At 48.9% G+C, this 18,180-nt stretch overlaps 6 protein-coding genes across 30 annotated transcripts; 3 read left to right on the forward strand and 3 right to left on the reverse strand.

Moving 5' to 3' along the window:
• Positions 1–386: 386 nt before the first annotated feature.
• On the reverse strand, positions 387–1,732 carry FOIG_02131 (uncharacterized protein). 2 transcript variants are annotated; one of them, XM_031199273.1, is made up of 2 exons: positions 1,131–1,732; positions 387–937 (listed from the first exon to the last, which is right to left on the reverse strand). In XM_031199273.1, the coding sequence occupies exon 1, from the start codon at positions 1,525–1,527 to the stop codon at positions 1,180–1,182; it is 348 nt and encodes a 115-aa protein (XP_031071310.1). In that variant the 5' UTR covers positions 1,528–1,732; the 3' UTR covers positions 387–937; positions 1,131–1,179. The 2 variants fall into 2 exon arrangements, with proteins under 2 accessions (XP_031071310.1, XP_031071311.1); XM_031199274.1 differs by having other exon boundaries at positions 910–937; positions 1,153–1,732.
• Positions 655–7,859, forward strand: FOIG_02132 (alcohol dehydrogenase). Of its 21 annotated transcripts, none has more exons than XM_031199279.1 (7): positions 655–2,001; positions 2,674–3,743; positions 4,015–4,135; positions 4,188–4,228; positions 4,284–4,716; positions 4,766–6,287; positions 6,353–7,859. In XM_031199279.1, exons 2-7 carry the CDS (start codon positions 3,707–3,709, stop codon positions 6,365–6,367), a joined length of 2,169 nt encoding a protein of 722 aa, XP_031071324.1. In that variant the 5' UTR covers positions 655–2,001; positions 2,674–3,706; the 3' UTR covers positions 6,368–7,859. The 21 variants fall into 21 exon arrangements, with proteins under 21 accessions (XP_031071324.1, XP_031071325.1, XP_031071326.1 ...); XM_031199280.1 differs by having other exon boundaries at positions 2,923–3,743; XM_031199281.1 differs by having other exon boundaries at positions 2,928–3,743; positions 6,353–7,530.
• FOIG_02133 (uncharacterized protein) lies at positions 7,390–9,067 on the reverse strand. The gene is made up of 2 exons (XM_031199296.1): positions 7,956–9,067; positions 7,390–7,901 (listed from the first exon to the last, which is right to left on the reverse strand). The coding sequence occupies exons 1-2, from the start codon at positions 8,530–8,532 to the stop codon at positions 7,579–7,581; spliced, it is 900 nt and encodes a 299-aa protein (XP_031071333.1). The 5' UTR covers positions 8,533–9,067; the 3' UTR covers positions 7,390–7,578.
• Positions 9,068–9,650: 583 nt separating this feature from the next.
• FOIG_02134 (uncharacterized protein) lies at positions 9,651–10,130 on the forward strand (the record flags this gene model as incomplete). The annotated part of the gene is made up of 3 exons (XM_031199297.1): positions 9,651–9,731; positions 9,873–9,994; positions 10,064–10,130. 3 exons carry the CDS (start codon positions 9,651–9,653, stop codon positions 10,128–10,130), a joined length of 270 nt encoding a protein of 89 aa, XP_031071334.1.
• Positions 10,131–10,156: 26 nt separating this feature from the next.
• On the reverse strand, positions 10,157–11,316 carry FOIG_02135 (uncharacterized protein). The gene has a single exon (XM_031199298.1). The coding sequence runs from the start codon at positions 11,257–11,259 to the stop codon at positions 10,681–10,683; it is 579 nt and encodes a 192-aa protein (XP_031071335.1). The 5' UTR covers positions 11,260–11,316; the 3' UTR covers positions 10,157–10,680.
• Positions 11,317–11,454: 138 nt separating this feature from the next.
• On the forward strand, positions 11,455–14,032 carry FOIG_02136 (ATP-dependent RNA helicase SUB2). Of its 4 annotated transcripts, XM_031199299.1 has the most exons (5): positions 11,455–11,961; positions 12,491–12,901; positions 12,952–13,312; positions 13,362–13,619; positions 13,674–14,032. In XM_031199299.1, exons 1-5 carry the CDS (start codon positions 11,736–11,738, stop codon positions 13,720–13,722), a joined length of 1,305 nt encoding a protein of 434 aa, XP_031071336.1. In that variant the 5' UTR covers positions 11,455–11,735; the 3' UTR covers positions 13,723–14,032. The 4 variants fall into 4 exon arrangements, with proteins under 4 accessions (XP_031071336.1, XP_031071338.1, XP_031071337.1 ...); XM_031199301.1 differs by having other exon boundaries at positions 11,455–12,901; XM_031199300.1 differs by having other exon boundaries at positions 13,362–14,032.
• Positions 14,033–18,180: the final 4,148 nt, after the last annotated feature.

Genomic DNA, 18,180 nt, shown 5'->3' on the forward strand with positions numbered 1-18,180 from the left:
TACAGCTGTCCAGTAACCTACTAACCTAATCAAGCAATGGCCGTTGAAACGAAGCACATACAATTCATCATAGACTGGCATGAGGTTGGTTTGTTTTAAACTCATTGCAGCCAGGAAAGCATGCCCACAGCACAGACATTCAATGTTTCGAAACCCACATCCAAGTCCAAGACTCTAGATTTTGTCAAAATATCTGATATACCTCCAACAACCAGTCAATAACTTTACTCTTTGGATCGGCGTATAGCAAAGCCAATTGTTAGCTTCTTATTGTGTGAGATAGGAGGACAGCACATGGAAACGGAGGACTTTAAATTCCCGGTTGGTGGAAGGGTTTATTAACGATGGGGAACTGTTCCATTGAACTTACCCACTTGATTATACTTGGCTCCTCTGAGGCGCAGCATGTGGGATGCGTACATCGTGTTGTGTAATGCTCCACGGTGTTTGAACTTTACATAGGCTACATAGGTCACATCCTGTTGTTTGTTGGCAGCTCGGCAGGGTCGCCCTGCACTCTGAATGAGAGGGGTTTATCTTTGCATGTGCTTGTCTTGATATTAACTTTGGTGCACTAGTCAATACGATGTTTAAACCGCCAGATACACTAGGGTTTGCTAGGCATGATGGGTTCTTGATGCAGCCACCCATGTCAAGCAATTGTTTGATTACCATCCAACTCAAGGAGTTTTGATGTGAGCCTTGTGTCGTACTGCAGCCGGTGTTGGCTGTCCGACTATATAGTAGACTGGCATTATGGATCATGCCATGTGTGGTCTGCGTAAAATACAGCCAACTCTCATAGAAAGCTTGCACGAGATTGGAGTCAGGAGATCTATTGAGGCCCCAGGCCTGGGTATCTGGATATTCGGTTCATCATCAAACATAATTACCGGTCACCAACATCAATTTACCCGTCGTAGCGGCGTCAGATGGTCTGCTCCAATGTCAGCGCAACCCCGTGCCGCACCACGCGGATGTTAGGATGGATGATGCTGGTAGGGATCATGATAAGGAATTTGGACAACGGGACGGGTGATGGAAGGTGAGGGACAAGGGCAAAGCCGGGAAGATTTGGGTTTGGACAGATTGAGGGCCATCGAGTTAGGGTCCCATCTATTCGTACTAACCAAGCAATTGCTGGTGACTGACTTCTCGCTTCTGGGGTTTGCTTCGTATTCATTTGACTGTGCGTGATTGATTCCCCTCGTTTACTTCTCCCTTGACTGAACAGAAATTTCTCCTCTTCACCCTCTCTCTTTTTGAACATTGTAGATTCTGGTTTGCTGCATCAACGACTAACCGCAGCCGACGTGAGATTCGGTCTTTTTCCTTTTTAATCTTTCGGGTTGTGTGGCGTCTGGGGAACATTTGAACACCCAAGCTGAAAAGAAAGCGAGAGCGGAGACGACACGCGACGACAAAGCGAGCTACTCGATCCAAGAGAGAATAAATGCGAAACACAACGACCGAACGGAGAATCAGCGACGAATGAGACCGATATTTACAACAAGCAACATCGAGCATTAGTTCTCAAACTCTGGGGCATTGGATCCTAAACAATTGGGTAATTTCGATATTTGACCGAAGTGTTTTCTTCTGAACGGACGAAAAAAAATCACACCAAGACACTTTGGAATTGAGTTCTTTGGATCTTTAGCGGCGGATCGCTTGATACCTGTCTACGGAGTACTTTCAACGGTAATCCGGCAGTCACTCCTGCAATCAATCAATCATCAACTGGGCTCGCTCTCTACGAGTACGGACTACGGAGGAGGATTTTAATTCAACCTTAAGCTTGCGCGTATTTTCCTCGTGGCATTGGGTCCTCAACTTCCGGCCGCTCCGCACCGATCCTCGTTAGCTCCAGCAACGTATCTCGAAACGAAGGTCTTCCGAGTCCCCCGTCCTCGTCACCATTCGTCACTGCTGCCACACCACTGGCCGGCCTATCCTTGAGTTGGGAATAATAATTCTATTGTGAGGGACAAAAGAGAAACAGTAAGTTGATTTTTTGTTATTGTTGTGAAATGCTTGGCCTGAAGCCTTCTGCGTTACTGCCCTGGTTCTCCAATTGAGTTTCATGGAGCAGGTGGACAGTCTCTGCTTCATCATGACTTCAAAGCCTTCTTCCATCCATCCCTTCATAACACACCCCTCTTTCTAGCTGTCTCTGCCTATTCCCCAACCTGTTTGCCATTGGCATTTTTTTTTCTGGGCACAGCAGAATCAAATACGGGGGTTTGCATTTTTTGGGGCGGCATTCCGTTTCTCAGAACCATATCCTCGCATTGCATTGCATTGCATCTCATCACACACGCACATGTCTGCCATGTAATTTGAGCCTCCCAACCACTGGCAGCTCATGATATCGTTCTCTTCTTCAAACTACCTACAGTCGGACTGAGCCACTCCCGCATATCGTACATGCCGCCGCCTCCGGCCGGGGTCCCCCTTGTCTTATTTTCCTTGTATCTAAGCCTCTCTTTCACATACCTGCTTGCTACATACGCACTTGTTGCTTTGCTTTTTGCTTGCTGTTTCGCTGGCCCCTTGCAAAGCTCGGCCCCCTTGGTTCTTGACTTGGCCTATCTTTGCTGGTCTGTTGTCCACTCGCATCTTGTCTTTCTCCCACACGCCTCCTCTCACTTTCCTCTTGTTAAAATTGTCTAGCCTCTCCAGAACATCTTGAACACCCCGGTCCCCAGAGAGATTACAGTGGTTGTCTCTGCCAAGTACACTTCAGGTAGGCACTGCACTACTTGAGTTTTCTCTCTCGGCGGCGCCTTACCCCCCCTGCCACCTCAATTCAAATCGAGGCCCAATCATTCACGGGCCATATCATCATTTACAGGCGAAACACACAACACACCAAAGACCAAGCGACCCTCTCTTCCATCAACCCGAAGCTGATTAATTAAGTTAAGGCAACGCAGCACAGTACAGCACCGGCCTACAGTGGTAAGCCTAGTCGATCGCAAAAAGGGACAATCGGGGGCCCGCCGTACTCGTACCGATAAATCCTCCTAGAGCCAAGTCCGCGCAGCTTCTTCCGCGCCCGCTGTGAGATTTCTAAGCTTGAACAAGGGCCCAATTCTTGTTGCAGCTTCTCAGCTCAGCCCACTCTCGCTCCTGCAGTCCGTCCGATTACAATCCCCAGACAATCTCCCACACCCCGTTTGGTGCACCGTCCACGGAGGCCATCTCAGCTCTCGTCCCACTCATCACACTCACTACTGGCCGCTTGTAGATTTCTTGCTGCTTCATTGCCTATCGAAAGTTGACGCACGAGACGCCGCTGTACATCCCCCCTGGTACGCCATCCTGCCGCCTACGCCACGATTTAGGCCCTGTCGCTCGTTGATTCTACCGCTGGCTGTCACTATCACTGCCGTCTTCTCGCCCACCGACGCCTCGCTGGCCTCGTTCCCATTCGATAGCTTCCTTCTCCCGAGCCGCTACATGCACAATTGAGCTGCGCTATCGCCTTTGATCCTCGTCGCCCGCATCGCTACTCACAATAAACGGCAATCATCATCAGTTTGAGCTTATCCTTGCTTAGACAGGTACTTCCATCAGTCCCGATCTTGTTGTGTTGTGGTACCCAATATACGCCCCAAGACTACGGGTCCGTCGTTAGAAACCGCTCCGCTACACCCTCAGACTGGACCAGGCCACTATTCCACATTAGGACCCGCCAGACATTATGGCGCCTGTATCGCCCCGGCTCAAGATTCTATCAGGTTTGTCGTCTCTTCTCTTACAATTCTCCCTTCATACCTAGGTTTAGTTCACGCAGAAACCAGAGGTGGACGGTCGCGTCATTTCAGATCAACTGATCCCTCCCAATCCTTCATCAGTTGACACAATCTCTCTAAATCTTTTCTGTCTCTTGTCTACCTTTCACTCGTTTGTCTTGAAATCCTCACGTCAACCGTCAGGACGGTTGCTCGTGCAGCGTCCCACTCTCGTCGCTCATCATGGCCAACAGCGAGCTAATGTCAGTTTGTTCAGTGGGAGGCAATCCCGTCTCGGCGTTCCTATCATGGAGGCTCCAGGCCACCAACGCGTGTGATGTGACGCTCGTTTGGAAGTCTGGTTACGAGCATGTGGCACAATACGGTATCTCGTTCAAGTATGTGAACCAATGCGCTACGACTCCAACAATATGCTGATTGACAATCAAGATCCCCGATATTTGGCAACGAGAGATTCAAGCCTCGACATGGTACAGTTCAACAACCCCCTTGCTTTCGTCCAGCATGCTGAGATAACATTTGAAGTTGTTCGAAACCCTGAGGATGCCGCGAGCGCTCGAGAAGGCCCCTTCGATTATGTCGTACTCTGCGTCAAGGCGTTACCCGATGTCTACGATCTCGCCTCAGTCATTGACTCGGTCGTGACCCCCCAGCATACATGCATCATCGTCAACACAACACATACTCTCGGAGTCGAAGCTGCTTTGGAGGAGCGATTTCCTACCAATGTGGTCCTATCACTTGTTTCAGGTGCTGAGCTCACGCAACTCGGTCAGAGTGAATTTGAACATAAGGGCCCAGCAGATATCTGGATTGGTCCTGCTAACAACCCGAACAATATCCCACAAACCATCCAGGAGGACATGGCACAGGCCTTAGCCATGACACTTAGTTCTGGTCAAGTGGAATGCAAAGTTTCGCCAAATATCCGCCAGCAGCAATACGAGAGAGTAATAGGGTTTGTCTTTCATCTAAACGCCTTGAAACCCAACTAATTGACGTTGCAGTCCTATTGCGTTCCATCCGATTAGCGTTATCTTCGAAACTCCCAACCATGCCTCGCTTTTGGAAAAGGTTGGCGTTAGGGACATGGTATCGGAGGTCATTGACGAGTTGCTTCGTCTAGCTGATGCTAATGGATGCAAATTTGATCCCGATTTCAAGCAGAAGACGATCGATGAGATGTCCAAAGCTTCCGGGGAGAGCATAATGTGGCAGGATTACGTTGCTCGAAGGCCTATGGAGGTTGAGACGTACCTAGGATCGCCCGTCAAACTGGCTAGAGACTCGAATATTTCCCTTCCTCGTATCGAGACACTTTACTCGATTCTTCATAACCTTAATCTGGTCAACCGCAGCCGACCCAAACCTGGCGATCCGAACGCGAATATCATACCACCCGCCTCCCCCTCCGCGGCACCTGTGCCTCGAATGCCTTCGCAAAACAGCCATCGACCCATGATGAACGGTATGCCCAACGGAAATGGTATGCCCCCTCGCCAGCCCAGACCTCGGAACTCTTCCAACTTCAGCCAAGGCGGTATGCGCCGTGGACCACCCCCGATGAACGGTGGACCACCCAATGGTTATGTTCGACCTCCTCCGATGAATGGTCCTGGATCTCGTCAACCTTCAAGGAGAGGCTCATTAGAGGAGACTAACCTGGAGGAATTCTCTCATCTCGTTCTTTATGACGATATTCCTGAAGGTTCCGAGCCATCCGTCAGTGGTGACCCAGCAGACATTAATCTCAGAGAACGAGAGTTGGCTTTGCGGCAGCGTGAAATGGCAATTCGCGAGCAAGAAATCCGAATGCGCCGTGGACCGCCTCCTGGCCCTCCCGGAGGCCCTGGACCTCGTCGTGGCCCTCATCCTATGCGCAACAGCAAGCAGGTGTTTGACGAAGACGATGATGATGACGACGATTACTTTGACCCTACTGCCAACCCTGGTCCTCCGCTGATCGATCCAGACAACTTCGATATGATGAGCGTTACATCGAGAAAAAACCGAAAAGCTCCAGGACCAAGCCCTGGCCAGTTTCGCCGTAATCCCGATGATATGCCGCCTCCTACACGAGGCGGCCGATTCAGGCCCAACTTCGGCCGCAATCGATCTTCCCAAGTTGGTCACAGCTCCATGACATCTGAAAACATCCTCGAAGACCCCCTCATGAGCTGCTCCTCGGATCGTTATGGATCCGTTGACCGTGGAGCGATGAACGCAGGCTCTCGAGCAAACTCACTAACAGCGTCAAGGCTTGACGAGATGCAGTACGGCCCAGGTCCCGGTGGACCTCCCGGGATGAATGGTGCCTATCCCCGGCGTGCCAGTCAGTCTCCCGGGAACCCTTATACTCCATCCATGCGAGGCGGTAGCCGACGGGGATCGCCTCCGGGTGGTTACGGTCCAGGCCCGGGCATGAATGGCCGACCATCACCCCCGGATGGTGTTCGCCAACCTGTCCCTCGTCACCCACCTGGTCACGGTAACTCAGTAGCACCACAGCAAGTTGAACAACATATTGGGGTGAGCGCCCTCCACCAAACTAAGCCTAGGAATGTTCGCAGTCTGACGGGTAGTGCGAGCGCCAGCGCGGGCAGTGGTGAATTTGATTCCGAACAATCTGCAAACAGCAGTCAAGGCAGCTTGCCTCCACGACCGCCAATCGGTGTGCGTTAGGACGCTCTCCACAGCGATAATATTCAACGGAGTACCTAGGACGTCAGGTTCCAACACACGGTCCCATATATGATGTCTGTCCAACAAGGCTTTGATATTCTTGTTTTCGCAGTTACGGAGTTCCGGACATGCTTTCTTCATCGCTTAAACGGGACCATTTATTTATCCCGTCGCGAAGCCTGGTTGAGGCCATGTGTACTACATCTATGCATCTGGCTTGAACAACTATACGACACACCTCGACGAGGACGGCCCTATTTCATTTTGTTTTTATTATACGCCCGAGTTCCATCGAAAACACGAAACGACACGACAAAAGTCAGAGTCACTTTGGACTATTCTCAGACACGACGTCTTTTTAATTATTCCTATCGACACAATCCGTACATACATTGAACAACCAAACAGAAGTAGTCTATCCTTGGTAATAATGCATTGGAATCGGGGATGATATACTGGTGCCTTTCAGCATATAATCGGCTCTCAGTTATTCAAGACTCTGTTCATGAGACGCCCGAGTCTTGGTTCTGCTTTGACATATTGGGACAGCCTCGCGCAAGGAAGAAACTTTCGGAGAACGCTAAGCCCGCCTCACAGAAGACAGGTTGGGACTGAATAATGAATGTGCCGGTGGAAAAACGAGGAAGTGGGTGGGTTAAGATCAAAGGCATTGCACCAGCTAAGCAAGTCTTTGTTTTTGATTGTTGAAGCGCCGTACAGAAGTTTGCGTGGACATGTCATGAAAGGTCAAATGGACTTTGCAAATGAGGAGAGATCATGATAGGCATTGTTTTTCTTGGCGGGGTTACACAATCAAATTAGACTACGGATGGTTTCTTTTTCTGGTTAAATCTGTTCATCGCGAGACGTTGTGGAATGTGAATAGGAAAGCCATCCACGGCATTGGGAGAATTCCTATTGGAAATATACATAGATACGGAATAGTAGTATGGAAGAGAAAAGTGATGAAATTATGGCCAAGGATTTCTGCATCACCTTTGAGAAACCATTGATAACATAGACCGAACTATCCATCTACCTGAAGGACAAGCAAGATGCAGCCTGATAGTCAACAATATCCATTGCCCAATTCTCTTATCATCCGGCAGAGAGCCACTTTACCACTGTATACCTCAACTCAATAGGCCAACAACAGCGTGGCCATCAAAGCTGAGAAAACAGCCATAGGTACATAGCTAGTTGTTCTTGTGCCAGCGTTAGGATCCTCACTACCTCCAGTGATATTCCTGGTGCGCAAGCACAACAGCGAAGGCTGTAAAACATCGTCCAGGCTATATGTGTCGGGGTCACGACGACCCCAGTTGATCATTACAGTCCAAACACCACGCACAGCATAGTCATATGCCTCCTCCTGGGTCATTGCATTGTATTTTCCAGCCGTTTGTGGGCGTTGGCTGATCAAGGTCTTTCCGCTTTCAAATTGACTCAGATTCGCCCCAGCTACATCACGGGTCAGTGTCCTTTTACTCGAACAGGTTGTGAAGCTATACTTACGAACTCCGCCATACGTTGGGCCATAGTCTTTATAATACTTCTCACATTTAACTGGCATATGTGGCAACATTGTGCACTCCTCGCCGTTCCAGTAGTATCCAGCTGCTTCTGCGTTCAAGGCTTCTAGGCAATCTTCGTCAAGGAACGAGCTGCAGTCTCCATCGTCGTGTTGTGCATCGTCAGTTGCTTCATCCTTCAGGCGACTGGGTCCCCAGAAAGCAATACACACATGCCAGTCTGAAGAGTTCGTACGACTGCTATTCAACGTTGGAACTCTCATTCCCTCTGGTGCTTGAACACTGATGTCGATGCCGGGATAAGGTGTATCGTCCCCAGGGTCGTCCGTAATATTGGCTACGCGAATGGTAGCCGTCCATCCATCAACGGTTTTGTTTGGCGGGAATCTTTCCGATACATTATACGCCTCAAATTTATATGTCCCAGTTGCGTTGGGGTTCTCAAAAGCAGATTGCCATGCTTGCTCACTCATGTTACCAGGGCTTCCGCCCGTCCCGTATCGACCATCAAATGCGATGGCCGAGGAGGTCAAAGCAATGATTCGGAGAGCTGCTTTCATATTCGAAGACGGAGGCAAAGATGACACAACAAATTGAGTCTCAATTAAGCTTAAAATCAACTCAACCTGCTTGTGGGGGGGGCTTGTTGTCTAGATATAGATACCTAGTATTTCGATCTGCGCTTGTCTCCAGAAGGATTTATCTAGTCGACACTGAGCCTTGGCTACTCAAGATCCTAACAGGCCCAGACTACACAACGGCTAGATCATCTGGCCATTTACGTACAGTTGGCAAACCACGATCCTCTGATCTACAGTCAATTCCTTCGCGCCGTAGACAAGCTGTACTGACCAGGTCATTGTTGGCAGTTATGACGTCGAAGGAACAAAAGAAGTAGGATATTAAACCAGTAGGGATACAGCTGAAAGGTACATGGGGGCCTTTGTCGATCACCATGCTCTTCTAGGCTGCTAGGCAGACAGTATTCGCTCCTCAGTGTTAAAATCCCTGAATATTGTTAGCATTCAGTTGTCAGCCCAAAGTCAACAAGGATCTTCTGGTGAAGGTCAACAGGGCTGCAAGACACCCTTTACCTGATCCAGGACATAATACATAATAACTACATGTAAGGTAGGTCCGTAGGATATTCATCAGGCCCAGGTTTGCGACAAAACGCCGCGCAAGAAGAAAAGATTGGAGATAAATTGATAAGCGCAGTTGAATCATTAATGATTCAGTGTTGGCCCTTGAATACTGTAGGTAAGCTGTTGTTTGAACGTTGAAACAGACTGCTTCATACATATTGCTGAACCAATCAATAATTGTTAAACGCACGGGCCATTTTACCACTAGTATGGATCCATATTGTAAACAAACCCCAAATCACTGCCTTTCCCCAGGTATGTTCCATACCCTACCAACCTTGAACACCTACAAGTAGCTAGGGTAGTTCAGGTGAGGTCAGCATAATTGCATCTCCAGAAGACTGCCCCGAATACACAAGCATACAACAAAAGTAGCCGTTGGTCCTTTTTTTTCTTACCCCGGAGTATTCCTTCTTCTGAGTTCCAGGAGGCGGGCGATCCTTCACTTACAAGAGAGGGCATCTCATCTTCACCAGTTCGCAAGTGGATTAGAAGTTCGGGAGAAACTTTACCACATCACATCCAACAAAGCAATGGCGACGCGGAACGTGAGCGGTTCACAGGTGCGACAGAGCATGGCCACTAGTGGAAGTGCTGTCAAGACACGACAACTTGTGAGTTCCCTCAACCCTTATTACATCACTATGGTAGTTATCAATCAACTCCTTTATCGTGTGACTTTAAGGACTCGGGTTGCATAGCGATCCTGTTCTAAATGAAAACGGCATTTGCTAATGGTCTCTTGCTTAACCTAGGCACAACTAAACTCTCAACTCGCACAGTTGTCATCAAATCTGTCCGACACCGAGAACTTGCTACGGATGACAAGTGTCCAAGCAGAAGCTATGCGTGGACTTGGTAGTTGGCATGGAGGTTTGTAAGTGTTTTCAATTTGGTGGACGGTGGTGGTGTATGTAGGGAACAGAGTCGCTGACTTGATGGATAGGTTCATGGCAGCAAGCAAGGTCTTGGGAGAGGAAAGTGTCAAAGAAGCTGGACAGCCAGGAAAGTAATAATCGACTAGTCAATCTGGAAGAGGCAGGAAAGGGATATTTTGACAAGGGATGGCGAGAATGCAGCATGAGTTATGTTCTATTAGGCGTATCGAAAATCGCTTTCAAACCGCTTTTGTCAAGAAGACGTCCTCTCAGCAAGGGATTATGTTTCCAGCTGACTGATATGTAAAAGCTTGGTAAAAGTATAGTATCTGATATGTGTTATAACGTCCTCCAGTGCTCCCGGCCTTAAGAATAAGGCCGGGTGACTTCTCAAAGGCCCTGGTCTATTGTCTATCGTCAGCATAAAAGTATGCTCTGAAGGGATGACAACCTCCAGCTAGAAACCTTGAACTACAATTGAGATAACGGAGAACACACATGTTTGAGCGAAGCGGAAACAGTGCAGTTTCGATGTTCAATCATGTCATAAACCAAGACTCAAGCAGCCTTTCCAGTCTCTGGCTCAAATGTGAGTTCTCTGGATACAACTCAAGTTGGGCTTGGTCCTTGAGGACGACGTCGGTCTATTCGTTGCTTGAACGACCTTGACTTTCTCTTGTTTTATTCAAGGTCCCGGCGTCTGACCTGGTGTCGGGATGGGCGTTTTGTGTGGTGTTGTCTGGGCAGTTGGCCCCTGTACTTTCGATTCATTGCTGCTATATTCTGTGCCTTCTTTGTGATCAAGCTTGCGCATGTGCTTCCGCTTTTGTCTCGGGGCACAGACTGGGTATCTCTTGACATTACCGCAAGTCTTGCAGTTGATGTTTAAAATATCAGCCCATGGCTTTCGCCCTCCTTTGCTCGCATTCTCCACGGTTGATGTACAGGTGTCGCCCTCGACTAGTAGAGTGTCGCAAAACTTGCAAATAGTTTGCTTCATAGCCGGACTTCGCCGTACTTGTGCTTTGAGAGTCACAGCTCGTAGGTCTGAAATGGCCTGACGAGACATATTCCTCAGTGCTCTTTCCTCGTTTCTTGTTTGAGGGGAAACACTGTGCCCATGGCTTGGGGTTGATGATTTTGCTGCAGCATCTTGCCCAGTTGAGGACTGTTTAGTAAGATATGAGGCAGCTTGATAAAGGTACGATGCTCTAGAATAGATGATGCGGTTCTGGACACCTTTTAGTTCCTTGCCTTTCGCCATTGGAACTTCTGAAATATTGAGGATTTTTGCTGGTTATCTTATAAAAGTGAAATGCTTAATTCTTACCTCAAGGTACCTAGTTGTATGCCATACCAGTGCATAGAGATGCCTAGCACTGTCAAGATCCGAGTCACGTGATCGCGCTTCGCACGGGCCTCTTTAGCCAGCAGCGACCTTGCTTGCTCCTGCCTGCTTCTGGCACCTCCCTTCTCAGCCTCAACAAAGACTCTTTCAAGCCATCCTTGGAACGAGTATCCTGGTTCCCGACACATTTTCCCCATTCCACATCTTGAAAAAAAACATTTGATTCTCATTCTATCATCTTGACGGCACGCCTGCGCCGCGTTTTCGACACCCTACGGCGACGCGACTCGAACGTAATCGCGTCAGACTCGTCATCGCAACGTCGCTGCAAAGAACAGCTTCTGCAATAGCTTCCGCATCAACCATCTAACTACCGGTAAATCTCGGTCAACATGTCTCACGAGGAAGATCTCATTGATTACTCCGATGAGGAGATCGGTGGTAACGAAACCACTGCTACCACCTCCAACGGCAAGAAGGGCGAGCTTGCTGCCGGCAACAATGTCGACAAGAAGGGCAGCTACGTCGGCATTCATTCCACCGGTTTCCGCGATTTTCTTTTGAAGGCTGAGTTAATTCGCGCCATCGGCGACTGCGGTTTCGAACATCCATCGGAGGGTCAGTCTTGATATTTTAATACCCTAAGTCATCATATCCCCTCCCTTCAAGCGTTCGTCCATCTCGCAAGCAAGAACAAATGGCCACTTTTTTTTCGCAATCGTCATTTTCGTCATCGTTGGGGCGGTCAAGGCTGGATCTGAGAGACGGTCCGTATCCGGGCGGAACAAGACCACGGGTGAGAGACGTGGTTCTCCGCAAAACCACAGCACTGTTGTCACAATTATCACGCGTAAGCGGATAATATGTCAATCGTTGTCGCGAACGGATTCTTCTGGTATATACGAGGGCAAAACAAGGAAAACGCGAGACACCAAGAAATTTCTTGGTGCCCCTAGGCTATGGTTGCTTGTGCAACCATTCGGCCTCTGAGCCCTAACCTCGCGTCGATATCAAACTATTCCAAATCTATACCAATGGAAAATGCGAGAATACAATGGCTAAGCTGCGACGATGGACGGACACTTGAGATTACACCCGTCGTTCGTTGCTTCTTAGAAACCCACTCTAACATCGGTTCGGTCGACAGTTCAACAAACCTGTATCCCCCAGGCACTCCTCGGTGGTGATATCATCTGCCAGGCCAAGTCTGGTCTAGGAAAGACAGCTGTCTTCGTTCTCGCTACCCTTCAGCAGGTCGAGCCTGTGAACGGAGAGGTCTCCGTCGTTGTTATGTGCCACACCCGAGAGCTGGCTTACCAGATCCGTGACGAGTACAACCGTTTCAGCAAGTACATGCCCGATATCAAGACCGGTGTGTTCTATGGTGGAACTCCCATCAAGACCGACATGGAGACACTCAAGAATAAGGACACTTGCCCTCACATCATCGTGGGTACTCCTGGACGTCTTAAGGCCCTCGTTCGTGACAAGGCTCTACGTCTGGGCAGTGTTCGCATCTTCGTGCTTGATGAGTGTGACAAGATGCTTGATCAGCCTGGTGAGTCTCGCTCATGCAACCAACTTTTTAACGTACGCTAATGGCTTCAGATATGCGTACGGATGTGCAAGATGTTTTCCGTGCTACGCCTCCTCAGAAGCAGGTTATGATGTTCTCGGCCACCTTGTCCGAGGAGGTAAAACCTATTTGCCGAAAGTTCATGCAGAACCCGACCGAGCACTACGTCGACGAGGACACTAAGCTCACTCTTCATGGTCTTCAGCAGTTCTATATCAAGCTGGAAGAAAAGGAGAAGAATCGCAAGCTCAACGAGCTCTTGGATGAACTCCAGTTCAACCAGGTCATTATTTTCGTCCGTAGCACTGTTCGTGCCACTGAGCTTGACAAGCTCCTCAGGGAGTGTAACTTTCCTTCTATTGCCGTCCACTCTGGCGTCAGTCAGGAAGAACGGTGAGTTACCAAGTCATTGAATGTTGTGCTTGTTTCTAATATAATCTAGTATTCGTCGCTACAAGGAGTTCAAGGAGTTCAAGAAGAGAATCTGCGTTGCTACCGATGTCTTTGGACGAGGTATTGATATTGAGCGTATCAACCTCGCCATCAACTACGACTTGTCCAACGATGCCAGCTCCTACCTGCACCGTGTCGGTCGTGCTGGACGATTCGGTACCAAGGGATTGGCCATCTCGTTCGTCAGCACCGACCAAGACCAAGAGGTGCTTAAGGAGATCGAGAAGCGATTCGAAGTCGCCCTTCCGTATGTTGCTTCCCTTCTCTTCTCTTCATTGTTCCAGTGACTAACAGTATCCAGTGAATTCCCCAAGGAGGGTGTCGATGCCAGCACTTACATGGCCTCTTAAAGGGCTGGATGAGATGGTGGTTCCCACTGCAACAAATGGTGAACGCCTTGCGCCGCTGTAGGCCGTTGGTGAGAAGCTAGGAAATTGATGTTGAAAGACTGAGGCGGCGAAGGGCAAAAGTTGCAAACGATTTCATCTTGGTCAATTGTATTCGTTAATTTTTTTCAATGGATTCGTATTACGATGCTCGTGTTTTATAAGCAGCCTAGGCTGTTCCCTGAGCGAAAAGTGTGCCACTTGCCCACATATTGCGAACCCCGACGACCTGCAAATTTAGCTACACTGTAGGTCTCGCGTAACTACCGTGCCTTGAGGTTGACTCACCTGCTTTGACTTGTAACTTCACGACAGTGATCAGGCGGTTCAACACGTATTCATAGCTTGGCCACGTTTGTGACTGAAATAAGATGTGTCGGGAACTGAGATGTGATGCCTCTCGTCGGCGTAAGTGAGTTCAGCCAATAAACTATATAGGTAGTTTAGATATCATTTCCAGTTTACCGCGCTGATACGTAGAATGAAGGGGGAGTGCAGCATGGTACACAAAGGTGGCGTATATTGAAGGCTGCCTGTAGCAATTTCTTCGCTACTTTCAAAATCTTCGTGACATGAATCACATATTCTCGTCGACTTTCAACCTTCCCGTGGTGTTTACAGTGGTATTATACGGACCGCAAGGTCAGTGGCTGTCCTGCTGGCACTTATTCCTCCACAGGTTGATAGCAGAGACATGCCGTCCTCGCCACAGCTTGACTGGTTCGGCGACGTGCCTAGCAGACTCAGCTTGTTGCCATCATATTCGAGATCATGCAATCATCGCTGCTTTTTCCGTGAACCTCCTGTTACGATCAGCGGCTCAGCTTTATCTTGTTGTGGTATAATTGCGATCCCCTGTATGCGTTCGGCTACAGCATGTACCTCAGGTGCCCAGAGAACATTCGACAGGTTTCGATAACACTCCCATTTCCAAGTCACCCTTGAGCATGCAAGTTATTTGGTTCGTGGCTTGACAGTCAAGAAGCGATATCGGCTTCCGACTTCATACATAGTAGTTGGTAACTCAGTTCAGGTGTGTCTTGTGGCTTCTTGAATAATGCCTCTGGATACAATCTGGTATTCACGATTCGGCACAACAAAGTACGATGAGACTTGCCTCGTTTACTTTAATTGACAGGCCCAAGCACTTCTGATTTGATATGCACAGCGTGTGGCCAGGACATGCTGCAAGGCCAGGGCGGGTTGGAGACATGGACGTAGCTAGGCAGCCACGTTCTCGAGCATGGAAGTTGTCTATCTAAGCGCGTTCGAGATCTGACGGTGAAGGGGTTGAGGGCATGGGTCAGGGGTCTTGTTAAGGGACTGAGAAGAAATGTGTTTTTCGGCTACCACAGTAGCTACCGAATATATTGACCACTTCGAATACGTAGGCTGTGATAGTACCTCGCAGAGCACCGCATGGTCGTAACCATACACTGCCATACGCACGTAGTAACAAGTAGTTTCTTACACACATTTGGAAGATGGGAGTTTCCGTGGAGCGGCCGGGGCCCCGAAGTTGCCGGACTGGGGGCCGGAATGTGGGGGGCAAGCTTGGCAAAGGGTTCACTCACTGTTCAAGGCCTTGGTAAGTGGGCGGTATCTGGCTGGTTGGGACCGAGGACGACACGAACAGAGAAGGCAACTGTATTTGGTAAATCCCATTGTTTCTGTAATAAACCTTGGGTCCCGTGAGGGGCTCCATCCTGCGGTGCGTCATGACATCTGTACTCAGCCATCCAACCGAAGCTGAGGCCTAGGCGGCGGTGCAACCTACACGCAACATGAACCCCTTCGCCCTTCACAAGAATAGAAGAGTGTTGTGGAGCAAGCCTTGCTATCCACCTTTCGATGTGACCAGGCAGCCCAGGCATGCTACCTTAAACACTCTTTTTTTGTCTAGGGTAGGGCAGCCTAAGTTTCCTCAAACGTGGCGTAGAATATTATACATATACCAGCTTATGAATGAGGTACAGTAGCTACGCCAGTCCCCCGAGACGTTGGTGGTCTCAAGAGGCAAGCCAGTACATCTTTACGGTTCTCGAACTTACTATGTGTGTTACTGTGTTTTCCGTTTGATGTCTTGAAAGAACAGGACTGGCAGCACTGAGTCACAGTAAATGGGCCAACCACAACGTACATGGGTAAGGTAAGTGGAGTTTCGGTCGTTGAGAGTTCGCAGCTTCGTCAGCACACAGAAAAAGTGTGCGTTGAGATACTTGTACAGTGATCACGTTACGAGCGGGAGCACGATGCTCGCGGCGTGCCCTGATTGATCCTTCTTGCGATGATACTATGTAAGTGACGAATGCCCGAAAGTTCAAATTGCTACTGCAATGCATGAACAGGTTACCTGAGAGCAATGAGCCATGTCCATGCCCGCCCGGATCTGTTAAGGATCCGGTGACCGAACGGGTCCCGTTTCTGAACCGAGGAGGACCCTGCTGAGGTGATGATTCGTACAAGCTCGATGATGCGCAATGAGAAGAACAACACAATATGCTAGTGGAGTGTTGTACGGCGGACCATAGAGCTCGGTACGTGCGATTTTGAGTCGGGACTTCTGGCGAATAACAAAGAAATTGGAATCTGTTAAGGGGCTGGTAGCGCGCCGCCACTTGGTGGGCGCACGAGCCGGATGAAGGAGCATTCATCATGTCCAAGGACACCGAGTACGTGACTGAAAAAAGGATCGTGTTTCACCATCAGCAGATACATCACAGAGGAGAAGAAGTACCCAAAGAAAAGAAGAAACCACGCTCACGCTCACGCTCACGATGTGCAGCTGATGAGGAGTTGTGTAAGCACCTGTGGGACCAGAGTCATGATGGCGGTGTCTGTAATCAGCCTTCCCATGATGGGCTCGAATGAAGGGGACACCAGTCATTGCACAGATGGAACGAGAGAGATTTTCGAGGTCGCACACGTGGTGGCAGTATTATCACAAAGAAGCCAGCAATTTCGACGACCAAGCTCATCAAACTTAGCTTGTTGATTTGATCGAGTCAACTGGCAACCGTAGCCCAACAAGGCTTGGTGAGTCAAGATTGACACAAACAGAAGGACAGGATTCTCCATGGACACCACATTGGCGACTGTATGATTGTGTCAAAGTAAATGTGTCTTTGCACTGCATGATAACGTTTGAGGCTTGTGCTCTTGCAGCGGGCAACAACCCGAGTTACAGAGTCACGATGTTGGTGTTGGATCACTACTAAAGCCAGGTATTTGAGGCATAAGCATCAGAACCGTTCAAAGGACTTAGGTCATTATGGAATGGCTAGATTCCCTATAGATGTCCGATCAACAAAAGTCGAGAGACAATGGCGAGACCTTCTACAGTAGATCATCTGTAAGGGTGAGGGGAACAGGAGCCTCGAATTGCCTGTGACAAACACCAGACACGGGTAAAGGCCAGAGGCGACACCGGACTTCAACATGCGCTCAATGGCTGTGATGCGATAGGGACTAGATAGAACTTTATAATTTGTCAATCCCGTAAATGCCTCTCGTTCCGACATGTGTGCCACCGCATTTTAGTAGCAAGATACTATGTACATACATAGCGGGTTTTTTATTGATGCTGATGAAAGTGAACAGACGCCAAGTTTTGAAGAAGAGATCTCGGATTCTGCCAACAGACTTTATGTTCTGAGGCGAGACAAATCCAGACCAATCATTTCCACCCACACATTTATACAATCGATTCTGTCGAGATTTGTGTGAGACAGGCTTCTTTCCATTGGGCAGATTGTTCGGCTTTCATTGAATGCTTCTGTGAAGGAAGCTACAGCGCAGCTTCGAAAAGCTGAGTGAACGATGACCAGGCAACATCTTGGCGACAAGTATAGTCCGTACATTTGCCAAATGAGAACCGAACAACCCCTCTCTTGGCCATATTGTAACCATCATCATGAAATATACCAGATTTACCAATACTCATGAAGTGGTGGCGGACAAGACGGAGGTGTGCACTATCAAGAGCTGAGGAGAAGAGTCATCACGCACTCGAGCCAAGTTTTTGAGGGCTATGCTCCCACCCAAAAAGGCAAAGGGTTAAAGCGTAGCACTGGCTGTGAAGATTCAGCTCAGTACCATTTAATTTAGCATCATGGCCAGTAATCAGCAGCGGTCGGGTGCTTCTCAGGAAAGCTTTAGGTTTCATTATGTGTAAGGCCAAGAGTTCAGAAGTATATCAGGGGCAACCGTGTAACAACTGACTGATCCCAGAAGAAGATGACGAGAACCTAAAACGAGGATGGCTTCTTCAATTTCGAGCACAGGCAGTCGACAGCTCAGTCAAGAGTCAAGGAACCAGAAAGGGTTGGTACGGTGACCAGGGTGGTCGGGACGGCAGGGATACGCGAGACGCACGAACCTGGCTGGCGTGCTAATCAAGTGAAGTGTTCAAAGATGAGGTGA

The sequence above is a fragment of the Fusarium odoratissimum genome, assembly GCF_000260195.1.
Source record: "Fusarium odoratissimum NRRL 54006 unplaced genomic scaffold supercont1.2, whole genome shotgun sequence".
NCBI classification, from domain to species: Eukaryota; Fungi; Ascomycota; class Sordariomycetes; order Hypocreales; family Nectriaceae; genus Fusarium; species Fusarium odoratissimum.